At 41.4% G+C, this 22,897-nt stretch overlaps 1 protein-coding gene across 6 annotated transcripts in view; it reads right to left on the bottom strand.

Moving 5' to 3' along the window:
* Positions 1-22,897, bottom strand: part of ACTR3B (actin related protein 3B) — a 119,922-nt gene that overhangs the window by 65,018 nt on the left and 32,007 nt on the right. For 5 of the 6 annotated variants that reach the window (XR_011390302.1, XM_051857097.2, XM_008263930.4 and 2 more), the window contains exon 2: positions 16,937-16,992. The exons of the other annotated variant lie outside the window; for it this stretch is intronic. Coding sequence is in view for 1 of the 5 variants with exons in the window: in XM_008263927.4 (XP_008262149.1) it covers positions 16,937-16,992 (56 nt within the window). In the remaining 4 variants the exon portion in view is untranslated. The remainder of the gene's footprint in view (positions 1-16,936; positions 16,993-22,897) is intronic. 6 annotated transcript variants of the gene reach the window in all.

The following is a 22,897-nucleotide window of genomic DNA, read 5'->3' on the forward strand; positions in this document are numbered from 1 at the left end:
TTCTGAAGACCCGCTGTATTTCGAAACAGTCTGCTAAGTGTTTCTTTTTGTACACTATTTCACTTAACCTTTTTTTTTAAAGATTTATTTGTTTATTTGAAAGTCAGAGTTACACAGAGAGAGGAGAGGCAGAGAGAGAGAGAGAGAGAGAGGTCTTCCATCCACTGGTGCACTCCCCAACTGGCTGCAACGGCCAGAACTGCACTGATCCAAAGCCAGGAGCCAGGAGCTTCTTCCAGATCTCTCACACAGGTGCAGGGGCCCAAGGGGTTAGGCCACCCTCCACTGCTTTCCTAGTCCACAGCAGAGTTGGATTGGAAGTGGAGCAGCCAAGACTCGAATCGGCGCCCATATGGGATGCCAGCAGGCGTTGGCTTTACCTGCTACGCCACAGCACCAGCCCCTCACTTAACCTTAACGACAGCTTAAGGGAAGATAAGTACTATTATCTACATTTTACAGAAGCAGAGGCTTAAACAAGCAAATTCACCCAGTCGAAGAGACAGAGTCAAGATCTGCACCTAAGCAGGCTACTATCAGCAAGGCATTAGAGAAATATTTAAGTTAATACTCTAGGAGCAGGTGTTGTGGCACAGCAGGTTAAGCTACTGCCTGCAATGCCACCAGTGCCTGCAGTGCCAGTTGGAGTGTTCCATTTCCAATCTAGCTTCTTGCTAATACACCTGGGAAGGTAGCAGAAGATGGCCCAAGTGCTTGGACCCCTGCCACACACATAGGAGACCTGGATGGAGTTTCAAGCTCCTAGCTTTGGCCTGACCAACCCCAGCCATTGCAGCCATTTGGATGGAACAGGATGGAAGATCTCTTTCTCTCTCTGTATCTTCTTCTCTGTAACTCTGTCTTTGGAATAAATAAATAAATCTTTAAAAGAAGAAAGGAACTGCAGATGATTTGTGCTTTCCTCTACTAAGTGTGGCTTTTAAACTATGAAAAGAAGAAGAAAGAAGAAAATTAAAAGTTACTGTTTTGTTGGTAAGCCATAGCATTACTCTGTTACCTCTTAAATTCATTTATCCTCAGAGCATTATTTACAAGTGAAAAGTTCTCAAGGTACGTCAGGCTACATAACTTCCTCAAATAAGAAACTAAGTTTGCTGTAAAACTGCCTTAAAATTATTCCAAAACAAATCCATAAATATATACATTATCTTTAAAAGTAGATTGCCTGAAATTCCTGATTTATTACAGAGGAAGAATAACAACAAAGCTGTAAACGCGAATTGTAAGCCTGTTTCTGAGAAAGGCATCTTAAAGCAACAGGGTGAAAGGTGAAAAGAAAAGGACACAAGTGCAAAAATCACACTGAAACTTTCAACTTAGAAAAGGAGGCATAAATCTACAGGACTGAAGAAAGCAGAGGTGGTGTGAAATGCTGGACTCTGGGCCTAGAGACAGTCTAGTATCAGAAGTGGCGAGTACATCTGGGGCCCTGGGCTGAGACTGGGCTAAAAGTCTGGTGGGCCATAACTGACTGAGGCAATCTGCAGAAATAAATAAAATTTATCTCTGAAAACTGACCAGATGTCATTCAACTAGCATACTGACAGACACTACACAGAATATCTGATGCATAAGATGGCCAGCGGCAGACCTCAAAAAATCCTCATACAGTATGCTAGTACATGACACAGATTCCATTCACTGTGCAAAATTACACTTAATTATGCATGAATTTAGAATTAAACTGACAAGACTAACATTAAGACAGTGAAAAGATGCTGCAATTCATGACATCATTCAGGTTTATCAAGAATATGAGGACAATACATTTAACCAAAAGTAAAAGAAAAACCATCACCTTTAAAAAAAGTTAATGAAACTACGATACTTAAAAATTTAAATGACAACAAAGTATTATTCCTCCCAAAAAGGTAAATAAAAGCACTGTCATCCCAGACAATAGTAAATCTATGTTGCCTTAGAAATAAAGAATACTTCTTTCAATTATTATTTAGGAAGCAACTGAATCCATGCAAGAGAACAAAGAGAGAGCTTATATATAAAATCTTTTGTACATACTAGACACTAGTCCAAACAGTCCTTATTGAAAATCATGAAGTATCTAAGAATGTATGTAAGAACATTTAGTGTAGAATAATAATTCATATGTCATCCCAGCTGTCTCCAGCACATCGCAGCATATTACAGAGATCCTGACTTTCCCTCCAACTCAGCAGTAATGTTGCAACTATTGTGAACCTGAGGTACTTATTTTGTTAGTTTTTTTTTTTATTTTAAATATTTATTTATTTTATTTGAAAGAGAGAGAGAAAGAGATCTTCCATCCATTGGTTCACTCCCCAAATGACTGCAACAGGCAGGCCTGGGCTAGGCTGAAGCTAGGAGCCAGGAGCCTCCTGTGAGTCTCCCACCTGGTGCAGAGGCCCAGGGACCATCTCAAGCACATTAGTAGGGAGCTGGATCAGAAGTAGAGCAGCCGCAACTCGAACCAGTGCCCATATGGGATGCTGGCATCACAGGAAGTGGCTTAACCCAATATATCACAATGCTGACCCCGAACTTGTTTTTGACAACGAAGTTATATAAGGCCACTGAACGAGTAGCCAAGAAGGCGATTTTAGCAATGTTTACTGAAAGAGCATGAAGACAGGAACTCCTAACCAGGAGGGACAGAATTCTACTACATACTGGGGGTTTATATATGTAAAACAACAAGAGATTTTTCACAGACCAAAAGAAGAATTTTATATTAGGACCTGTCAAGGGAATTATTTATTTTTTCCATACTCTTGAAACTGATCACTGATACATGGTTAAGATAAATTGGTTACCTGGCCATTTGCTCTGGCCTGGAACCAGAGCAAATGCCTTTACATTACAAGGCTTACTTTCCCAACTGGATTGATAAAAGCCATCTACATTATAGGTGAGGCCCTTTGCCCTCTCCCTGTCTGACACTTCCCACTTTTAACTCCAACAGTAACATGGAGATCATCCCCCAGCTGAGTGCCACCAAAGGCCAAGGGGAGAACCTGAACTTCAATCCCAAACTGGCAGCAACATTCAGAATCTCCTAACATACTTAAAATGTTCAATTTTAATTTTAAAATCTCTTACCATAACAAGAATCAGGAACATCTCAAGGAAAACGAGAAAAGACAACTGACAGGCAAGAATACTAATGTGACACAGGTATTACAATTATCAAACAAGGATTTGGGGAGCCATCATGAAATGTTTCAATAAACAAATGAAAAAGAAAAAAAAGAAAATCTCAGCAATGAAATATAAAGTCACAGCAAATTAACAGAAGATATAACAAATTCCCATAAGTGAATTTTAGATTGATTGAAATAACTATCTTGGTTCCAAGATGGCAGAGTAGGGAAGGAGTTTGCTGCTCTAGCCCAGAAGAATATAGTTTTTAAAAAGTGGGGATGCTGTAGTCTCAGGGAAGGAATAGGGAAAAAATGGCAGAGGAAGCTCTACTGAAATTAGAGGGACACAGTGGACCTACGTGGAGGGTGTGGGCCCCCACAGCTCGGGACTCCAACAGTGGAGAGCCTACAAACCAGTGCTGGAAAGTGAGGTGAGACCAGACTGCAGCAGCCCAAGCCACTGGCAAAAAAGCAGCAGGAAGAGCGTAAAGGGAACTAGACTTGGAGCCACGTGGAGGAAAGTGCACCAGCCAAACTAAAGGAGAAAAAAAGGAAAAAGAAAAAAGAAAGAAAAAGGATGAGACGGACATGTTTCTCTCTCTCTGATCACTTTACAAAGGCATAGTGTAACAAGCCAATAAAGAGGGTGCCATTTTGGACATACGTAACATCTGCGCCAGCTCGTGTCTGCACACAGCCAACAGCTGAGCTAAGACTCCCGACTCTGGTAGAGAGAACTAACAGGAGGCTAAGAGCTTGTGACTGTGTGAAGCTTCTGAACCAGGACTATGAAAAAAACGGACAGTGTGTGGGACGACTCACGGTGTGGCTGGGACTTTGAGCAGTCTCAGTGGGAGACTCCACAAGCTCCAGGGTTCCTGGTTACCTGGTGAGTGGCATTGCTGGGGAATCTGAACTCACACTGAGGACTGTGCAGATCCTTTGTGTCGTCCTTAGGACAGAGCAGATGAATATTATACCCACTGGGGCTAGTGCTCAGGCTCTGGTCTCCATTGAGGAGAGCTCAGCTGAGCAGAATATACCTCCCTTCTGATTAAAAGAGAGAGAGATTTACCACACCAAACCTGGGTGTGTCACCTTGGGCACGCCCTTAACCCTGGAGAACTGAACAGAGCTCTCTGTCCCCACCCACTACAAGCCTTTAGAGATTCACTGAAAGCAGACATTCCACTTATCTACAGTCATAGTACAACAATAAAAGCTGCCACAGCAAAAAAAAAAAAAAAAAAAAGAGGAAGAAGAAGAGGAGGAAGAAGAAGGAAGGAAGAGGAGGGGGAGGAGCAGAAGGGGAGAGAAAAGGGGGGAGGGGGAGAGGAGAAGGTGGAGGAGGAGGAAGAAGAGGGAGGAGAGGAAGGAGAGGGAGGAGAGGAAGGAGAAGAGAGGAGGGGGGGAGGAAGGGGAGGGGAGGAGAAGGGGGAGGGGAAGGGGAGGGACAGGAGAAGAAGAAGAAACCAATGGTTATCTCCACAAATGCTGAACAACAAATGCACCAATCAAAAAAACAATAAGGAAGACAACATGACGCCCCCAAAAGAACACGACATTTCAATACTAGATTGTGAAGACAAGGAGATAGAAGAAATGGAACTCAAAAATTGATCATAAGATTACACAGAAGTAATCAAAAGCAAACAAACTACTGAAATTCATGCAGGACATCAAAGAAAATTTCTCCCATGAAATTGAGATCTAAAGAGGAATCAAAATGAAATGAAGAATTCAACAGAACAAATAAAAAATGCAGTGGAGAGCCTTAAAAACAGAATCGGTGATGCAGAAGAGAGAATATTGGACTTAGAAGACAAAGCACAGGAAAGTATACAGTCAAACCAAAGACAAGAAGAGGACATTAGAAAACTAAAAAACACTGTTGGGAATCTACAGGATACTATAAAATAAAAAATACGGGTTCTAGGAGTTCCTGAAGGCATGGAGAGAAGGATCAGAAGGCCTTTTTAGCGAAATATCAGCAGAAAACTTCCCAGGTTTGAAGAAAGAAAGGGACATCCAAATACCAAAAGCACACAGAACTTCCAATAGACATGACCAGAAAGATCCTCACCACAACACATTGTAATCAAATTCACCACAGTGAAACATAAAGAGAAGATTCTAAAATCTGCACAAGAGAATCACTAGATTACTTTCAGAGAATCTCCAGTCAGAGTCACAGTGGACTTCTCATCAGAAACCCTACAGGCTAGAAGGGAAAGGCAAGATATAGTCCAAGTCTTAAGAGAAAAAACTGTCATCCCAGAATATTAAACCCTTTAAAGCTCTCATTTGTGAAGGCGAAATAAAGACATTCCATAACTAGCCTTCAAACAGTACTTTATACTTTGTGTGTATGTAAATGCAAACTTGAAATCTTTACTTATTATAGTGTTGATCTTCTGTATATAAAGATAATTAAAAATTAATCTTAATGAAAAATCGGATGGAAGAGGGAGTAGAAGGTGGGATGGGTATAGGGGTGGAAGGGTGGGTATGGGGAGAAGAACCGCTGTATCTATGAAATTTATATTTATTAAATAAATGCTTTCTTAAAAAATGATTGAATTAAAAAACTAATAAATTTATACTTAATGAAGAACAATGTTTAAGTTCTGTTTCTTAAAAAATTATATAGATATAGAATGTGAAGAACTAAAATATATAGCCTATTTTCCTATATGCCAGTATCAAAAGGTCATGTGAGGTCAATCTGAGGAAGATTATCAGGAACAGTACCACCAAAGAAGAGTAAAACTAAGATTTAAACTCTGTATCTTTTTTTTTTTTTTTTTTTTGACAGGCAAAGTGGACAGTGAGAGAGAGAGAGAGACAGAGAGAAAGGTCTTCCTTTGCCGTTGGTTCACCCTCAAAGGCTGCCGCGGCCGGCATACCCCGCTGATCTGAAACCAGGAGCCAGGTACTTATCTTGGTCTCCCATGGGGTGCAGGGCCCAAGCACTTGGGCCATCCTCCACTGCACTCCCTGGCCACAGCAGAGAGCTGGCCTGGAAGAGGGGCAACCGGGACAGAATCCGGAGCCCCAACCGGGACTAGAACCCGGTATGCCGGCGCCACAGGCAGAGGATTAGCCTATTGAGCCACGGCACCGGCCCTGTATCTTTTTTTAAAAAAAAGATTTATTTATTTATTTGAAAGGAACAGTTATTTATTCTCTGGAACAGTTTGTATAAGACAGGAATTCTTTATTCCTTTAAGTTTTAGTAAAGTATTTAATGTGCTTTTGAGAAATATACTGGAGATTTTTACTTTAAAAACTACTATTGTGTCTGTCAACTTTTATTGGCAAGTGGTTTTATTTATTTATTTATTTGACAGGCAGAGTTAGACAGTGAGAGAGAGAGACAGAGAGAAAGGTCTTCCTTCCGTTTGTTCACCCCCCCCAAATGGCCACCACAACTGGCGCTGCGCTGATCCGATGGCAGGAGCCAGGTACTTCTCCTGGTCTCCCATGTGGGTGCAGGGCCCAAGCACTTGGGCCATCCTCCACTGCCTTTCCGGGCCACAGCAGAGAGCCAGACTGGAAGAGGAGCAACCAGGACTAGAACCTCGCGCCTATATGGGATGCCGCACCACAGGTGGAGGATTAACCAAGTGAGCAATGACACCAGCCTGACAAGTAGTTTAAGATACAGAGTTTAGGGGCTGGTGGGTAACCTGCAACACCACATCCAGTATGGGTGCTGGTTTGAGTCCTGGCTGCTCCACTTCCAATCCAGCTCTGCTGTGGCCTGGGAAAGTAGTAGAGGATGGTCCAACTCCTTGGACCCATGCACCCACGTGGGAGATGCAGAAGAAGCTCCTGGCTCCTGGCTTTGGATCGGTGCAGCTCTGGCCATTGCAGCCAGTTGGGGAGTGAACCAGCATATGGAAGACCTCTCTCTCTCTCTCTTTCTCTCTCTCTCTCTGCCTCTTCTTTCTCTGTGTAACTCTGCCTTTCAAATAAATAAATAAATCTTTTAAAAAAAAAAAGATATAGAGTTTATATCTAAATCTATGGCATAGCAGGTAAAGCCACCGCCTGCAGTGCCGGCATCCCATATGGGAGCCAGTTCAAGTCCCAACTGCTCCACTTTCCATCCAGCTCTCTTCTAAGGCCTGGGAAAGCAGAAAATGGCCCAAGTCCTTGGGCCCCTGCACCTGTATGGGAGACCAGGAAGAAGCCCCTGGCTCCTGCCTTCAGATCGGCGCAGCTACAGCCATTGTGGCCAGTTGGGGAATGAATCAGCAGATGGAAGACCTACCTCTCTCTCTACCTCTCTCTCTCTCTGCCTCTGCCTCTCTGTAACTCTGCCTTTCAAATACATAAATAATTCTTTAGGGAAAAAAAAAAGGAAATAAACATCACAGACCAATCTCATTTTTGAACAGTGATGTAAAACTCCCAAACACAGTTAACATGTTACATATGGCATTTTGATCAACAACTGACTACATATGCAACAACATGGTTCTCTGAGTTTGTATAAGTACACCTTATCACATTTGCCAACAGCAAAACCACCTAATGTCACACCTGTCAGAATCTCCATCATTAAGCAATGCAAAATGCTAAATATTTGGAAACATAGTTTAGCATGTAATTTGTATTTCATAACCAAATTGGATTTGTCCCAAAAATTTAATACATTAACTGTTCAATATCTGAAAATATATTCATGTAATTCATCATATTAAAATGCAAATGTCAAAAACCATATGATCATCTCAATAACAAAAATGTCTTAAATAAAGGTCAATACTCATTCATGATTAAAAAAACAATTCTGTACTAGTTCAAGTCTGGGCTACTCTGTTTCCCATCCAGCTTCCAACTAATATGATCCTAGGAGGCGGAAGGTCATGACTCAAGTGCTTGGGCCCCTGAAACCCATATAGAAGACCAAGATGGAATTCCAGGCTCCCGGCTTCAGCCTGGCCTAACCTTCATGTTGCCAGCATTTGGGGAGTGAACCAGCAGATGAAAGACATCTCTCTCCCCCTACCCCTCTTACTCTCTTTCAAATAGATGAAAATAAACAAACAATTTAAAATTAAAAAACTCAGGTTGGTGCTATGGTATAGTAGGTTAAGCCTCCACCTGTGGCATCTGCATCTCATATGGGCACTGGTTCGTTTCCCAGCTATTCCTCTTCCAATCCAGCTCTCTACTAATGGCCTGTGAAAGCATGGGAGGATGGCTCAAGTGCTTGGACCCCTGCAGCCAGGTGGGAGACCCAGAATAAGCTCCTGACTCCTGGCTTTGGATCGGCTCAGCTCCAGCCAGCCGTTGCAGCCATTTGGGGAGTAAACCAGCAGATGGACAACCTCTCTCTGTCTCTCCCTCTCTCTCTGCAACTCTGCCTTTCAAATAAATAAATCTTTAAATAAACAAATAAAAATTTAAAAAATTTTTAAAAACTCTGATTAAACTAGGAATAGAAGAGCACTGTTTTAATCCGAAAAAGCATTTCCATAAAAAAAAAAAAATACAGCAGGGGCAAGCATTGTGACTTAGCAAGTAAGGCCACCTGCAAACTTGGCATCCCATATGGGCATAGGTTCGTGTCCTGGCTGCTCTACTTCCAATCTAACTCCCAGCTAGTAGCCTGGGAAAACCAGGCCCAGGTGTTTGAGCTCCTGAACCGGATAAAGCTCCTGGTTTCAGCCTGGCAAGCCCTGGACATTGTGGCCATCTGGGGAGGGAACAGGCAGATGAAAGATCCATCTCTGTCTCTCCCTCTCTCTGTGTAGCTTTCACTTTCAAATAAATAAATTTTTTTTTTTTTTGACAGGCAGAGTGGACAGTGAGAGAGATACAGAGAGAAAGGTCTTCCTTTTCTGTTGGTTCACCCCACAATGGCCGCTGCGGCCAGCGTGCTGCAGCCGACGCACCACGCTGATCCAAAGGCAGGAGCCAGGTGCTTCTCCTGGTCTCCCATGGGGTGCAGGGCCCAAGCACTTGGGCCATCCTCCACTGCCTTCCCGGGCCACAGCAGAGAGCTGGACTGGAAGAGGAGCAACCGGGACAGAATCCGGCGCCCCGACCGGGACTAGAACCCGGTGTGCCGGTGCCACAGGTGGAGGATTAGCCTATTGAGCCGCAGCGCCAGCCAAATAAATAAATTTTTAAAAACTACAACAATCACTAACAAAACACTAAAATCTCATTTTTCTTCAAAGTCAGAAAAACAAAAGCATGTGCTATCTCCAGTTCTAGTAAGCATTTTAGCAGAAGTTCTAGCCAACTTAACAAAGTCAAGAAAATAATTATGAAGTATTAGGATTGGTCAATATAAAATAACCACTGTTTGCTGGCAATGCAATAGTCTGCTAAAAAAAAAAAAAACTAAAAGAATCTTCATACTATTTAGAACAAGAAAGAGAGGTCAGCAAGGTTGTTGAACTCAAAAATAGCTTAGAAACTTCAGTGGCATTCCCATATGCTGGCAACAAACTCCTGGAAGATATAGTATTTTTTTAATTTCACAACAGCAACAAAAACATAAAGGCACCCAAAAATAATTCTAGCAAAACGTGTTTAAGAGCTTTTAAAGAATACTATAAAATATTACTGAAATACATGAAACATAAATTTAAAAAAAAAAACATGTAACCATATTGGTGAACAGGAATACTCAATTCACAAACAGTAATATTCAATTTCTATTCATGAATGTCAAATTTGATGTCAATTCTTCCCAAATTAATCTATACATAATGCATTTCTAATAAAAACCTCATAATTTTTCATGAAACTGAAATTGATTCTAAAATTTCTTGTAATGAATAATGACCAAAACAAATTTAAGAAAGAAAAATGAGAAACAACTACATCCCTAAATAAATTAAAATATGAACAAAGTAATAGCATTTAACACTGTAAACCGGGGGCAGAGATAGAAACAAAATAAAGACAAACAAAAGACAACAAAATATATTTCCAACCATATATGGTACCTCAATATGACCAAAGAGACATGGGAACTGAAATGCACTCTTCAATAAATGGGATTGGAAAAACTGACCTTCAACTCATAAAACAAAATTAGCTATCTCTTTGACATCATATTCAAAAAATTAACTCAAAATTTTCTTAAGGGTGGCCATTGTGCTACAGCAGGCTAAGCCACTGTCTGGAACACCCATATCGTATACTGGAGTCCCAGAGTTTGAGTCCTGTCCCCATGTTGGTTCCAACTTCCTAATGCCGAAAGTAGGAGGCAGCAGGTGATGGCTTAAGTTCTGGGGTCCATGCCACCCACATGAGAAACCCAGATTGAGTTCCAGGCTCCCGGATTCAGCCTGACCCAACCCCAGCTGTTGTAGGCATTTGGGAAATGAACAGTGGATAGAAGAGATCTCCTTCCTTCCCTCCCTCTGTCACTCTGCCTTTTAAGTAAATAAAAATAAACACCTTTAAAGTTTTTCTTTAAAAATATACAAAAATTCTTTGTGATTTTAGACTACAAATGCATTTTTTAATATCAGTGAATTATAAAAGAGTGAAAACTGAGCAAATCAAAATTTGAAATTTCCAGGCATTTTTAAAATGTCAAAACAAGAAAAGATATATACAACAAATTACTATTTGACATAAAAAGAGTTTCTATAACTCCATAAAAAATGTTCACAAAGGGGGAAACATTTGGCACAGCAATGAAGTCTCCACATGGGACACTATACCAGGGTGCCAATTTTTTTTTAAAGATGTATTTTATTTATATGAAAGACAGAGTTACAAAGAGAGAGGTAGAGCCAGAGAGAAAGGTTTTCCATTCCATTGGTTCACACCCCAAATGACCGCAACGGCCACAGCTGAGCTGATCTGAAGCCAGGAACAGGAGCTTCTTCCAGGTCTCCCACACAGGTGCAGGGGCCCAAGGACTTGGGACATTTTCTACTGCTTTCTCAGGCCATTGCAGAGAGCTGGATGGGAAGAGGAGCAGCTGGGACTCAAACCAGCACCCATATGGGATGCTGGTGCTGTAGGCTGGGGCTTTAACCCGCTGCGCCACAGCGTCAGCCCCTACCAGGGTGCCAATTTCAAGTCCCTACTACTCCACTTCTGATAAAGCACATCGTGGGAGGCAGCAGATGATGGCTAAGTCCTTGGGTTCCTGTCATTCATGTGGGAGACTAGCATTGAGGTTCAAGCTCTTGGCTTTGGCCTGTCCAAAAATGCCTGACTGTTGCAGGCCTTTGGAGAGTACACTAGCAGACCAAAGATCTGTCTCTCTCTCTCTGCCTTTCAAATACATTGAAAATAAAGACCAAAAAAATGCAATTTTTAAAATGGGCAGATATAGGCAGACAATAAAAGGTGTTCAACTTTACCAGTATTCAAAGAAATATAAGTATTTCAAATCAGCCATCATTTTACACTTGTCAAACCACTGTCAAGATGTGCAGAAGCAGAAACTCAACACACTGCTGGTAGGAATACAAACCTGTATAACTATATGGAAGAGTAACCTGGCAATAAACAACAAGGGTGAAGAGGTGCACAGCATATGAGGACACAATTTCATTTTTCAATCATATTCCTCTTGGGATATAAGGAGACATTTACTGCACCATTCTGTGTAATAGAAAAAACTGGGAGAAATCCATATTATCATTTTTTAAAAGATTTATTTATTTATTTGAAAGTCAGAGTTACACAGAGAGAGAAGGAGAGGCAGAGAGAGAGAGAGATCAGTTGGTCTTCAACCTGCTGGTTCACTCCCCAGTTGGGTACAACGGCCAAAGCTGCGCTGATCTGAAGCCAGGAGCCAGGAGCCAGGAGCCTCCTCCAAGTCTCCCATGTAGGTTCAAGGGCCCAAGGACTTGGCCATCTTCTATTGCTTCCCAGGCCATAGCAGAGAGCTGGATTGGAAGTGTAGCAGCCGGGACTGAACCAGTAACCATATGGGATGCCAGCACTGCAGGTGGAAGCTTTACCTGCTATGCCACAGCACCGGCCCCCAAAAAATCCATATTGAAAAAATGCTGTATACTCATGTTAGAATTCTGATCAAGATCTATATATATCAGCACTGAAAAATCTAAGAAAAAAATATTGAAGGTTTTTTTTGTTTGTTTAAAAAAAACACACAAAATTACAGTGGTAACATTTTTTAAAATGTTTAAATTCAAAAAATAATGTATCTTTTTATTTACAATATAAAGAAAAGACATGGACTGGAAACCCACCAGAAAATATCCTCTAGGGTAGAAAGAGGGGGAGAGAGAACAAGGAAAGAGAAGAAAAGGACTGGGAAGGAAAAGAGAGGGGCTGGTATTCCTATTACATGTTATTTAGCATTAATTTATTCTGACACGAGGATGAAATATTAGTGTGTGTTCATTTGGGGTGTGAGTCTGTTACACGTTCCTTTGCATTTTTTTGTTTTTTGCCAAGATTAAAATTTTAAGAGTCTATTTAATGAAAACTAAAAACATCTCAGGGTTCAACTTCTACCTCCAGTCTAGGTCTCCTCTCTGAGCATTTAAAATCTTTTACCCAGTTCCTATTAGACCGTTATACCTGAACTCTTGAGATACCAAACTGTCTAAAATGTCCTGATTTCTTCTGCTTCATCATCTTTCTACTGATGTGGCCACTACACATTCCTCTGACTCCCAACAGTCTCCAACCACTTGGATGCTGTGCCGGAGTGGGTTAAGCAGCTGCCTGTGCTACCAGCATCCCATATGGGCCCTGGTTCAAGTCCTGGCTGCTCCACTTCAGATCCAGCTTCCTGCAAATGTGCCTGGGAAAGCAGTGGAAGATGGCCCAAGTGCTTGGGTCCCTGCACTCACAAGGGAGACCTGGAAGAAGCTCCTGGCTCCTGGCTTTGGCTTGGCCCAGCCCCAGCTGTTATGGCCATCTGGAGAGTGAACCAGCAAATGGAAGATCGATCTCTCTCTCTCTCTCTCTCTCTCTCTCACTATCACTATTTCTATCTCTCTGGATCTCTGTCTTTCAAATAAAATAAATCTTTTTTAAAAACGGTAAGAAAAAAATTTCTTCAATCAAGTAAATTCTGCACACAGACTCAACAGCCCAAGTACAAGCAGAGCTTAGTGCCTCTTTAGTTCCAAGAGCCAGGTCCCTGAGGGAAGCCCTCAAAAACAGTGTGAACATTCCTACTCTGCAAAATGGAAGTGGAATTCCTGTATAGGAAGTAGCAAGCGTTTAGTAGTAAAGATGTCCCACATCAGGGTCTCAGCTTTGGTTCCTAACTCCAGATTCCTGTCAATGCAGACCCTGGGCAGCTCAACCAACTGGATTCCTGCCTCCCATGTAGGAGCCCTAGATGTTATACCTGGAGCCTGGCCTGGGGTGTGGCCTGGCCTAGGCCCAGCCAGTGGGAGAGTCTGAGGAGCAGATCACCAAATGGGAGCTCTGTCTTATGCCTCCTTCTTTCTCTCTCTCTCTCTCTCTCTCTCTCTGCTTCTCAAGTAAACTTTTAAAATTCTTTTTAAAAAACAAAGTCCTTTATTGGGTCAGGCATTGTGGCACAGCAGATTAAGCCACCACATGGGTTGCCCACATCCCATATTGAAGTGCTGGTTCAAGTCCCAACTATTCCACTTTTAATCCAACTTCCTGTTAATACACCTGGGAAGGCAGCAGATGACGGCCCAAGTATTCTTGGCTTCTGGGCTCAGGCTGGCCCAGCCCTGGCTGTTGTGGGCATCTGGGGAGTGAGCTAACAGATGGAAGATGTCTGTCTCTCCCTCTCTGTCTCTCCGCCTTTCAAATATATATGTGTGTGTGTGTGTGTGTGTGTGTGTATATATATATATCACACAAATATATATATACATATATATATACACACATACATGCATATATATATATATATATTTTTTTTTAAGTGCTTCATCATAGGTCCCTGCTCCACATTGCCAACCACATCTCCCACAACCCTGGCCCACTCTGCTCTCTAACACCGGCTATCCTTATACTTCACATACACTCACTCTGACCAGCTTCTTTGCCCATCAGGATCATAAAATTTTACTCCAACACTTACCACACTCCTATACATGCACCTGCTTCATCCCCCTTTTCTCTTCTGATACAACATTAGCATGTATGTTTCGACCTGTCTTTTGATGGGTTCTCTGAAACCAGAAAAATGCTTCTATTTCCAGTGCCAAAAAAATCTGCAGGTCATTCCTCAAAGGAAGCCAAGACCCTCTATCCCTGCACCCTCACTTCTGCACGAACATCTTCTAACCTTACCTCCTGGGGCCTCTCTAACCCCTGCAACCAATTCAGCCAACAATGTAACTGTTCTTTCACTCCCACCTCTCTGACATTTTTATCTTCTTTTCAGCTTCTGCCACTGTTAAGGTTCTGACAATACCAGTGTGAATTCTCTTGCCTTTTGACAGTGAATGAAATCCTGCTAATAACTGTCTTTAATTCCCCTCCCTATAAAAGACAGGTTAAATGGGGCACCCAGCTAAATGTTACTGACAGTTTTAAATGCCAGCATATTAAAGCAAAAGGTGCAAGGTCAGTCTTTTCTAATTGTTGCACTTAAGAAGGTTAAAATCTAATCTTCAGCTTTGAAAAGGCAGAAAGTCTAATTTATCAACTCAACATGAAATGATAAAGTTCTAGGGCATTCACATTAATAAAATGCACAAAAGGCTGATTCATCTTACAGAAGGCCAAATCAACTAAGTCACATTCCCACAAAATGCATATGTTGCAACCTTAACCCCTAATGTGACTGCATTTAGACACAGGATCTTCAGGGAGATAATCAAGGTTAAATAATGTTACAGGGTGGGATCTTCAGGTGATAGGAGCAGTAGCCTTAAAAGAGGAGGAAGAAACGCCAAAGGAGTTGTCTCCCCTACCCCACCACGCTGTTATAGAGAAAAGGCCACGGACACAACCAGAACGTGGTCCTCCTAAAGCTGAGGAGCACCAAAGAACTCACAGCACTTTGAATGTCGACTTCGAGCCTCAGAACTGCTCGGGCATATGTTGTGGTGCAGCTGGCTCAGCCACCACTTGAGACACTGACATCTCGTATCAGAATCCCTGGGATCTAGTCACAGATTGGTGCTGCTGACCCAGTCTTCCACCAATGCACCTGGGAGGTAGTGGATGATGGCCTGAGTACCTGGGTTCCTGCCAGCCATGTAGCAGATCTGGATGGAGTTCTCAACCTCTGATTTCAGCTTGGCCCAGTCCCAGCTGTTGCAGGCATTTGGGGAATGAACCAGTGAATGGAAGATCAATCCATCCATCCATCCATCAATCTCTCTCTCTCTCTTTCTATCTCTCCCTGTCACTCTGCCTTTCAAATACATACATAAATCTTAAAAACAAAAGAAGATAAAATGAATTTCTGTTATGCAAGCACCTCCATGTGTGGTGATCTGTTATGGCAGCCCTAGCAGACAAATACCCCAATTTGTTCATTTTAAATAAAGACACAGCATACCACTCAAACTTGTCATTAAGGACAACTCATTCAAAGCACCAAAGTGTTTAGGTCTAAAAAATCAAATTCATGGTCAGTTATTCAGCAAGCAAGAAAGTAGGAGGAGATGATTTAAATGTCCTCAAGGAGTCTGGAATAGTTTCTAATACTCACTTAAATAGGCTTTTGCCTTCCTTTCAATAAATATTAATCAAACTCCTTCCCTTTGGCCTTCTTACATTATCCCTATTCACTGTGGTCTCAAGAGCCTGTCATTACAATAGCCCTGACTCCCTAAGAACTTACAATTACTCAGACCACAACTCACCCTACAAAAGCTACATTTAGGAAGCCAAGTTTCACTTCACTTTTTTTTAAGAGATTTATTTATTTATTTATTTGAAAGGAAGAGTTACAGAGAGAGAAAGACAAAGGCAGAGAGAGAGAGAGAGAGAGATCTTCCATCCACTGATTCACTCCCCAAATGGCTGCAACAGCCAGGGCTGTGTCAGGCCAAGGCCAGGATCCTGGAGCTTCTAAGTCTCCCAAATGCTTGGGCCATTTCCCACTGCTTTTCCCAGGGCATTAGCAGGAAGCTGGTCCAGAAGTGGAGCAGCTGGATCTCAAACAGGCACCTATATGGGATACACCATACTAGGCTACCTTTTCACTCTTGATTAATACACCTTACTCTTAGGCAAACTGTCCCCAAATAACTACCTGGTATTTAGCTTCCACCCCATAAAAAGCTGATCTGACCTTGGGGAGACTCCTCTGGGAAATAAAGGGGAGGTAAGGTAAATTCATACCAAAATGTGAGGACACATTTTAAGCTTATCATTCCCTACAGATTAAAAATTAAAAAACAGAACAGTTCTGAACACAATAAAAACACTTGCCAGTCCTCTTATTTCCACAAAAAAAAAAAAAAAAAGAGAAAAAGAAATCTCTCCATAGAATAATAAACAGTGCAATGCAATAGATATTTCAGTCCATGAAAATGCTTATCCAACAACACTATACTTAAAATTATAAATAAGTCTTAAGGAATTAGATCTTTTCCTAGGCTGTTCAAATATGTAGGACTGAAAGAAAGGTCCCTGCCAACCACCCAAGCTGAAACTCCAACGTCAGTGACAAAGGGCTGTATCAGAAAGGGGTCAAGGAACTAGAAAGTTGGCGAAGGAGAATAACATTTACACCCTACAGTGATATTTAGGACTAGAGTCAAAATAAATAAGCAGAACAATCTTTTAAAGGAAGATGGTAAGTAAGTTAATATATGTGAAAAACAGAATGAACAATTCTAAGAAATGGTATGTTACAAACTCGTCAGCAAAGCTTTACTTACATGAAGGAATAATGAACTGTGGCTCAGTGTTGCCTGCGTAGCCAAGCTTGGTATACCTAGAAGCACAAAGTCATCAACACATGTTTAGATAATAATATTCTTGTCTATATGCCATTCATGTCTTTTATTATAAATTTTCCAAGTCCTAAAATAGCAAGCTTGAGAATATTCCCCTGAAATTACTAAAAAAAAAAAAAAATGTGACCACTGACAATCAAACACTACTTTCAAAGAAGAAAGCAAGCAACTACAAAAACTTAAAATATACTTGTTTCTAATGGAAAAATAGAAACCGATATATCTAGCACAAAAATTACATTTGTGTATTCCTAGTAACTTTTAAAACTGCTTTCACATTCTTTTAATCTTCACAAAACTTCTGTGCAAGTAGATATTATGCATATTTTGCAGATGAAAAAACTGAGCCACTGATAAATTAACTAGGCCTCCCAAGGCCAAATAGCTAGTGAACCGCAGAGAGCTCAGATCTGAGCATGCAGGCGAATCCCAGCACTAGCTCTCTGGGAAGTATACTTACTTCCCAAACTTCCTGAACTTTAGGGGGTGGGAGGGTAGAAAATGATTACATAACTTCCCTAAAATGTCATGGCATATGTCTAGAGCAGCTCTGCCATCTCCTGAGAATCATCTGACAGGAGCATCTCTTTATCATCTCATTTCAGAAGGAGCCCATTTTCTGTCAAGATACTCTCTGTACGATGGATTCCAAAAGTCGTAACTAAAACAAATGCCAAAATACTACTATCTGTTCCAAAAGCACTTGCTAATCTCCTAAATATAAAAAGGGGGAGGGGTTGAAAAAAACCACTCAGACCATCTGCTGGAAATGAAGAGCTGAAAAGCAGTTAAGTAAATTGAAAAAACTCATCAGCTCTTCTTTCGTATTAGGACTACTGTAATTAACACTAAGGCATCATTCTGTAAGAATGCTTATATTGAATAAAAATACTTCTTAGCAGTCTGAAAGTAAATTTATTAAATTTACAAATTATTTCAAGATGCTTTGATATTAAATTTTTTCAATGTGGTAGTATTTCCAAATTCCAATAAATTAATGTTATGACTTTAATGTATTTTCCCATATGCTAAGTTTACTATTTAAATATACAATGAATGGATAAGGTTTTGAAAGATGTAAAAATCAAGTTGGGGGGCCAGTGTTGTGGTATAACAGATTAAGCTGCTGCCTGCAATGCCGGCATCCCCTATGGGCACCAGTTCAAGTCCTGGCTATCCCAGTTCCATCCAGCTCCCTGCCAATGCACCTGGGAAAGGGGAAGATGGCCTGAGTGCTTAGCCCCCACACTCATGTAGGAGACCCAGAAGAAGCTCCCAGCTCCTAGCTTTGGCCTGGCCCAACACCAGCCATTGTGGCCATTTGGAGAGTGAGCCTGTCTATGGCCATACTACCCTGAACGCACCTGATCTCCTCTGACCTGGGAAACTAAGCAGGGTCAGGCCTGGTTAGTACTTGGATGGGAGAGAGTGAACCAGCAGATGGAAGATCTCAATCTCTTTCTCAATATCTCTCTCTCTCTCTCCCCCTGTCTTTGTAACTCCCTTTCAAATATATAAAATAAATCTAAAAAAAAAAAAAAAAAAAAAAAAAAAAAAAAAAAAACACCCAGTTGGCTCCCATTAAATCATACCTTTCTGCTCAGCCTCAATGGGATTTGAATTCTTCCTACCCCAGGAGCCAGGACCTGGCCAAGTCCCTTGGGTCCTACAAGGCAGCATGCTCTTAAGTCCTCTCAACTTCTACAAACACAGAGCTGGGAACAGGATACACAACGTAATGAACCCACAAGTCCCCCACTCCACAGTCACAGACCAACAGAGGAAGTTCAAAGCTCACCCAGAGATAAGGGCTTTCAAGAATGGAAACAACAGACTGTACTTTAAAAATTCCAGATGAGGGACAGGAAGTTAACCTATGATAATCATAGCAGTTAGGATGCACCCATCCTATATTCAATGTCTGGGTTCAATCCCTGATTCCAGCTTCTGACTCCAGCTGCCTGCTCATGTAGATCCTGGAAGGCAGCAATGACAGGTCAAAGAACTCTGTTCCTACCCATGTGGGAGGACTGGATTGAGTTCCCAGCTGTTGCAGACATTAGCGAAGGTGGACCAGGAGACAGGAGTACTCGCTTGTGCACGCTTTCTCTCTCTCTCTCTCTCAAATCTGAAGATTTTTTTAAAAATGTTTTATTTATGGGGCCAGCACTGTGGCACAGTGGGTTAAAGCCCTGGCCTGAAGTGCCGGCATCCCATATGGGCACTGGTTCGAGACTCGGCTGCCCCAGTTCCCATCCAGCTATCTGCTGTGGCCTGGGAAAGCAGTAGAAGATGGCCCAAACGCGTGGGCCCCTGGACCCATGTGGGGTACTCAAAAGAAGCTCCTGGCTCCTGGCTTCAGATCGGCACAGCTCTGGCCATTGCGGCCAATTGGATGACTTCTCTCTCTCTCTCTCTATGCCTCTCCTCTCTCTGTGTAACTCTGACTTTCAAATAAATACATAAATCTTTAAAAAAAATTTTAAATTTATTTACATGAGAAGAAAAGAGTAAGAGATACATATAGACAGAAACAGAAAGAGGTCCTTTGTGCTGGCTCATTGCCCAAATGCCTGTAATGGCCAAGGCTGAGTTGAAGTCAGAGAGGGAACCAGGAACTCAATCCTGTTCACTCACAAGGGTGGCAGGAACCCAGTTACTTCAGCCATCACAGCTGTCCTCCAGGGTCTGCATTAGCCGGCTGCTGGAGTCAGGAGCCAGAGAAAGGTATTGAACCAGGCACTCTCATGTGGGATGTAGGCATTTAACCACCAAGCTAAATGCTGATCTGAAATCTTTGTGTTTCTAACAAGGCACATCACCCATTGCCCCCCAAGAATGTGCAAGACTTAAGTAAATTCATCTGCCCACACAGCTAGGGTATGAGTCCTGGGATGACTTGAATCGGGTGCTCTTTCATGGTTCTATCTGCACCTCCTGGCACTGTACCTAGCACATGGCAGATACTCCGTAAGTATCTGCTGAATGAATTCTTCCAGATGTAAAGAAAGGTAATCACTGTCACAGTGCTGGGGAAAGGGTCAAAGTTTGAAAGGGGGACACTGAAGGTAAGAAAAAAAGTTAGATGCAACGAAAAACAGAAAAGACAACATGACATCACCTAATATAATCTCCTCCTTACAGATGAGAAAACACCTGAGATGGTTTAATTTAAAAAAATTGAAAAAAGATGGCACATCATTAACATTTACTAAAGTTAGGTGCTAAGTATCAATCACATTTACTATGTTATTTTCGTATTTAAAGTATGTTGTATGAGATAATACAATGCACTTTGGCACCAGACTGCCTGGATTCAATTCCCAGCTCTTCTATTTGGCAAAATCATAACTTCGGGTAAGTTACTTTACCTATGTGTACGTCTCCCCATCTATAAAATGGGAATAATAATACAAGCTAGGATTAGTATGAAAAGAGTGAGCAAACATACATAAAAACGTTAAAATGATGCTGTGTATACAATTTTTAGTTTCTAATTTTTCTGTGTATTTGAAATATTCACTTATTTCAAATTTGGAAAAGTTGAAAAAAGAAGAATCCATGTGCCCTGTGTCCTCAGTACTCATTCTTTCTGCTGTACACCAGAGTCTAATTTGTATAGTGGTGGAAATGAAATGCACACATGAATGGCAACTCTAGTAGGTACCAGACACCCTGCAACAACTAGTCTCCTCTCCCTTCCAGCTCTTTAAGTTTTATTCATTCATTCATTCATTTGAAAGAGACAGAGACAGAGACTCTTTCTTGTGCTGATTCACTCCTTAAATGCTCAGTTGGGGTCAGGGGCTGCAGCTGGGCTAAGCTGAAACCAGCAACTAACATTTCCATCCAAGTCTCCCACATGAGTATCAGGGACTCAAGTACTTGGGTCCACAACTCCTCAACTCATCTAAATATGGATGATGCCACTCAGCAACAGGTGCTGAAATACTCAGATTCTGAAGCCACAGCATTCTTTTAGAAAGAAGCATCTTGAAAGGAGACCTCGGTCACAGAGTTGCCCAGTAACATTGAGCAAACAATGATTTTTGTGACTGCCACAAAGCAACATGAAGTAACATTCATATTCTCATGTATGAACAACTTACTATGAAATATTCCCTTTCCCTATTAGCAGAACTGAAGCCATTTTTAAAAGGCACAAACTATTCAGATCTCTTTACTGTAATTTCATATCTTTTAATTTTTGTTATTCCATATATACATATTTTATCAAATACACTTGAAGTTTTGTTATACTAAATAATTACAATGTAATAAATGTCAAATTACACAGTTCAAAAAGAGACATTTTAGTTCAAATTTTTAATAAAATCTGCATCAACACAGGCTCATAGCAAGCACCGAAAATGTAACCTAAAAAGTACACATTCTCAAATTCTTTCCTAGGAGGATAATCCGATGCTATATTAGCATGCTCCCTTAGAGATGAGCTTGTAACAGTTCAAAGACATCAAGAGCAGGACCCAAAAATAATCAACAAGCAAAACATAATTCTTACATATGGAGACTACTCCTCCAATACAACATTTCTGAAAACAAAGAAAGATTCCTTATTTCAACCAGCTTACTAGCTAGAAACTATGTAGCAGGCACTGCATTAGTCACTGAGGATACCAGGTGGTATCAGCCTCAAAGTGTTTCTCAAAACGTTTTCTCAAAATTTTACCTAACTTTTTAAGAAAATAAATACATCTTCAAAAAATGTTTACCTATGACAAAGATAACTTCAAAATCAAGTTTTCAGTTGTAGCATGGACTACTGTCTCTGGAAGGCAAGTTTAAAGTCATCTGGATAGGCATTCAAAAAGAATCAGCTCCAGCTGAGAAGCCCCTCAAATGCAGATTCCCAGGGCCTGTGCAAGACTCATTAATGGCAATCTCCAGAGGACAAGAATGGACATCCACCATGGTTCTGACAGTCAACCAGCTTGGGAATCACTGACCTACACTACACCACATGTGCTCACCATTAACATTTTTATATAACACAAGCTCCCCAATAGCATGTCCACATTCTTAGAAAATCTTCTACCACTCACCACATTTACCAAATGAAATAATGCTGAAGTTTAATACTGGTCAGACGTTCTAAAGAAAAGACTCAAATGTACCAATTTTGTCTTATTATTTAAACAAAGTGTGTTGAAGGTATTGTATGGAAAAGAATGTAGGAAGTGCTTTTCAACTCAAAAGTATTCATGCAGTTAAGGGGGTGGCAATGTCCCACAATGCCTACATCCCATATGAGCACCAATTCAAATTTGGCTGCTCCACTTCAGATCCAGCTCCTGCTAATGTACCTGGGAAAACAACAGAGGATGGCCCAAGTGCTTGGACCCCTGTCACCCACATGGGAGACATGGATGGAATTCTAGGCTCCTGGCTTCAGCCTGGCCCAGCCTTAGACATTGCAGCTATTTGGGTCTGAACCAGCAGTTGGAATCAATCTCTCTCTCTCTCTCTCTCTCTCTCTCTCTTTCTCTTTCTCTTTCTCTCTGTCTCCTCTCTGTGTAACTCTGCTTTTCAAACAAATAAATTTTTAAAACAAAAATAAAAATAAAGAAGTAATGGTGGTTAGGGAGAGTCCAGGCTGAACTTCCTAATGAAAAGTTTAAAACAGAAACATTTACTTCTTAGGAAAGGCAGAGGGTTAGGGAAGGAATCTCTCAAACTAAAAGATAATGAAACATTAAAAGCATCCTGTAGGGCCAGCACTTATGTGCAGCGGTTCAAGTCTCAGATGCTCCACTTCCAACCCACCTCTCTGCTAATGCACCTGGGACAGCAGCAGAAGATGGCTGAAGTGCTTGGGCGCCTGTACCCACGTGGGAGACCCAGAAGAAGCTCCTGGGTCCTGGC

This window comes from Oryctolagus cuniculus, chromosome 7 (genome assembly GCF_964237555.1).
Source record: "Oryctolagus cuniculus chromosome 7, mOryCun1.1, whole genome shotgun sequence".
Taxonomy (NCBI): domain Eukaryota; kingdom Metazoa; phylum Chordata; class Mammalia; order Lagomorpha; family Leporidae; genus Oryctolagus; species Oryctolagus cuniculus.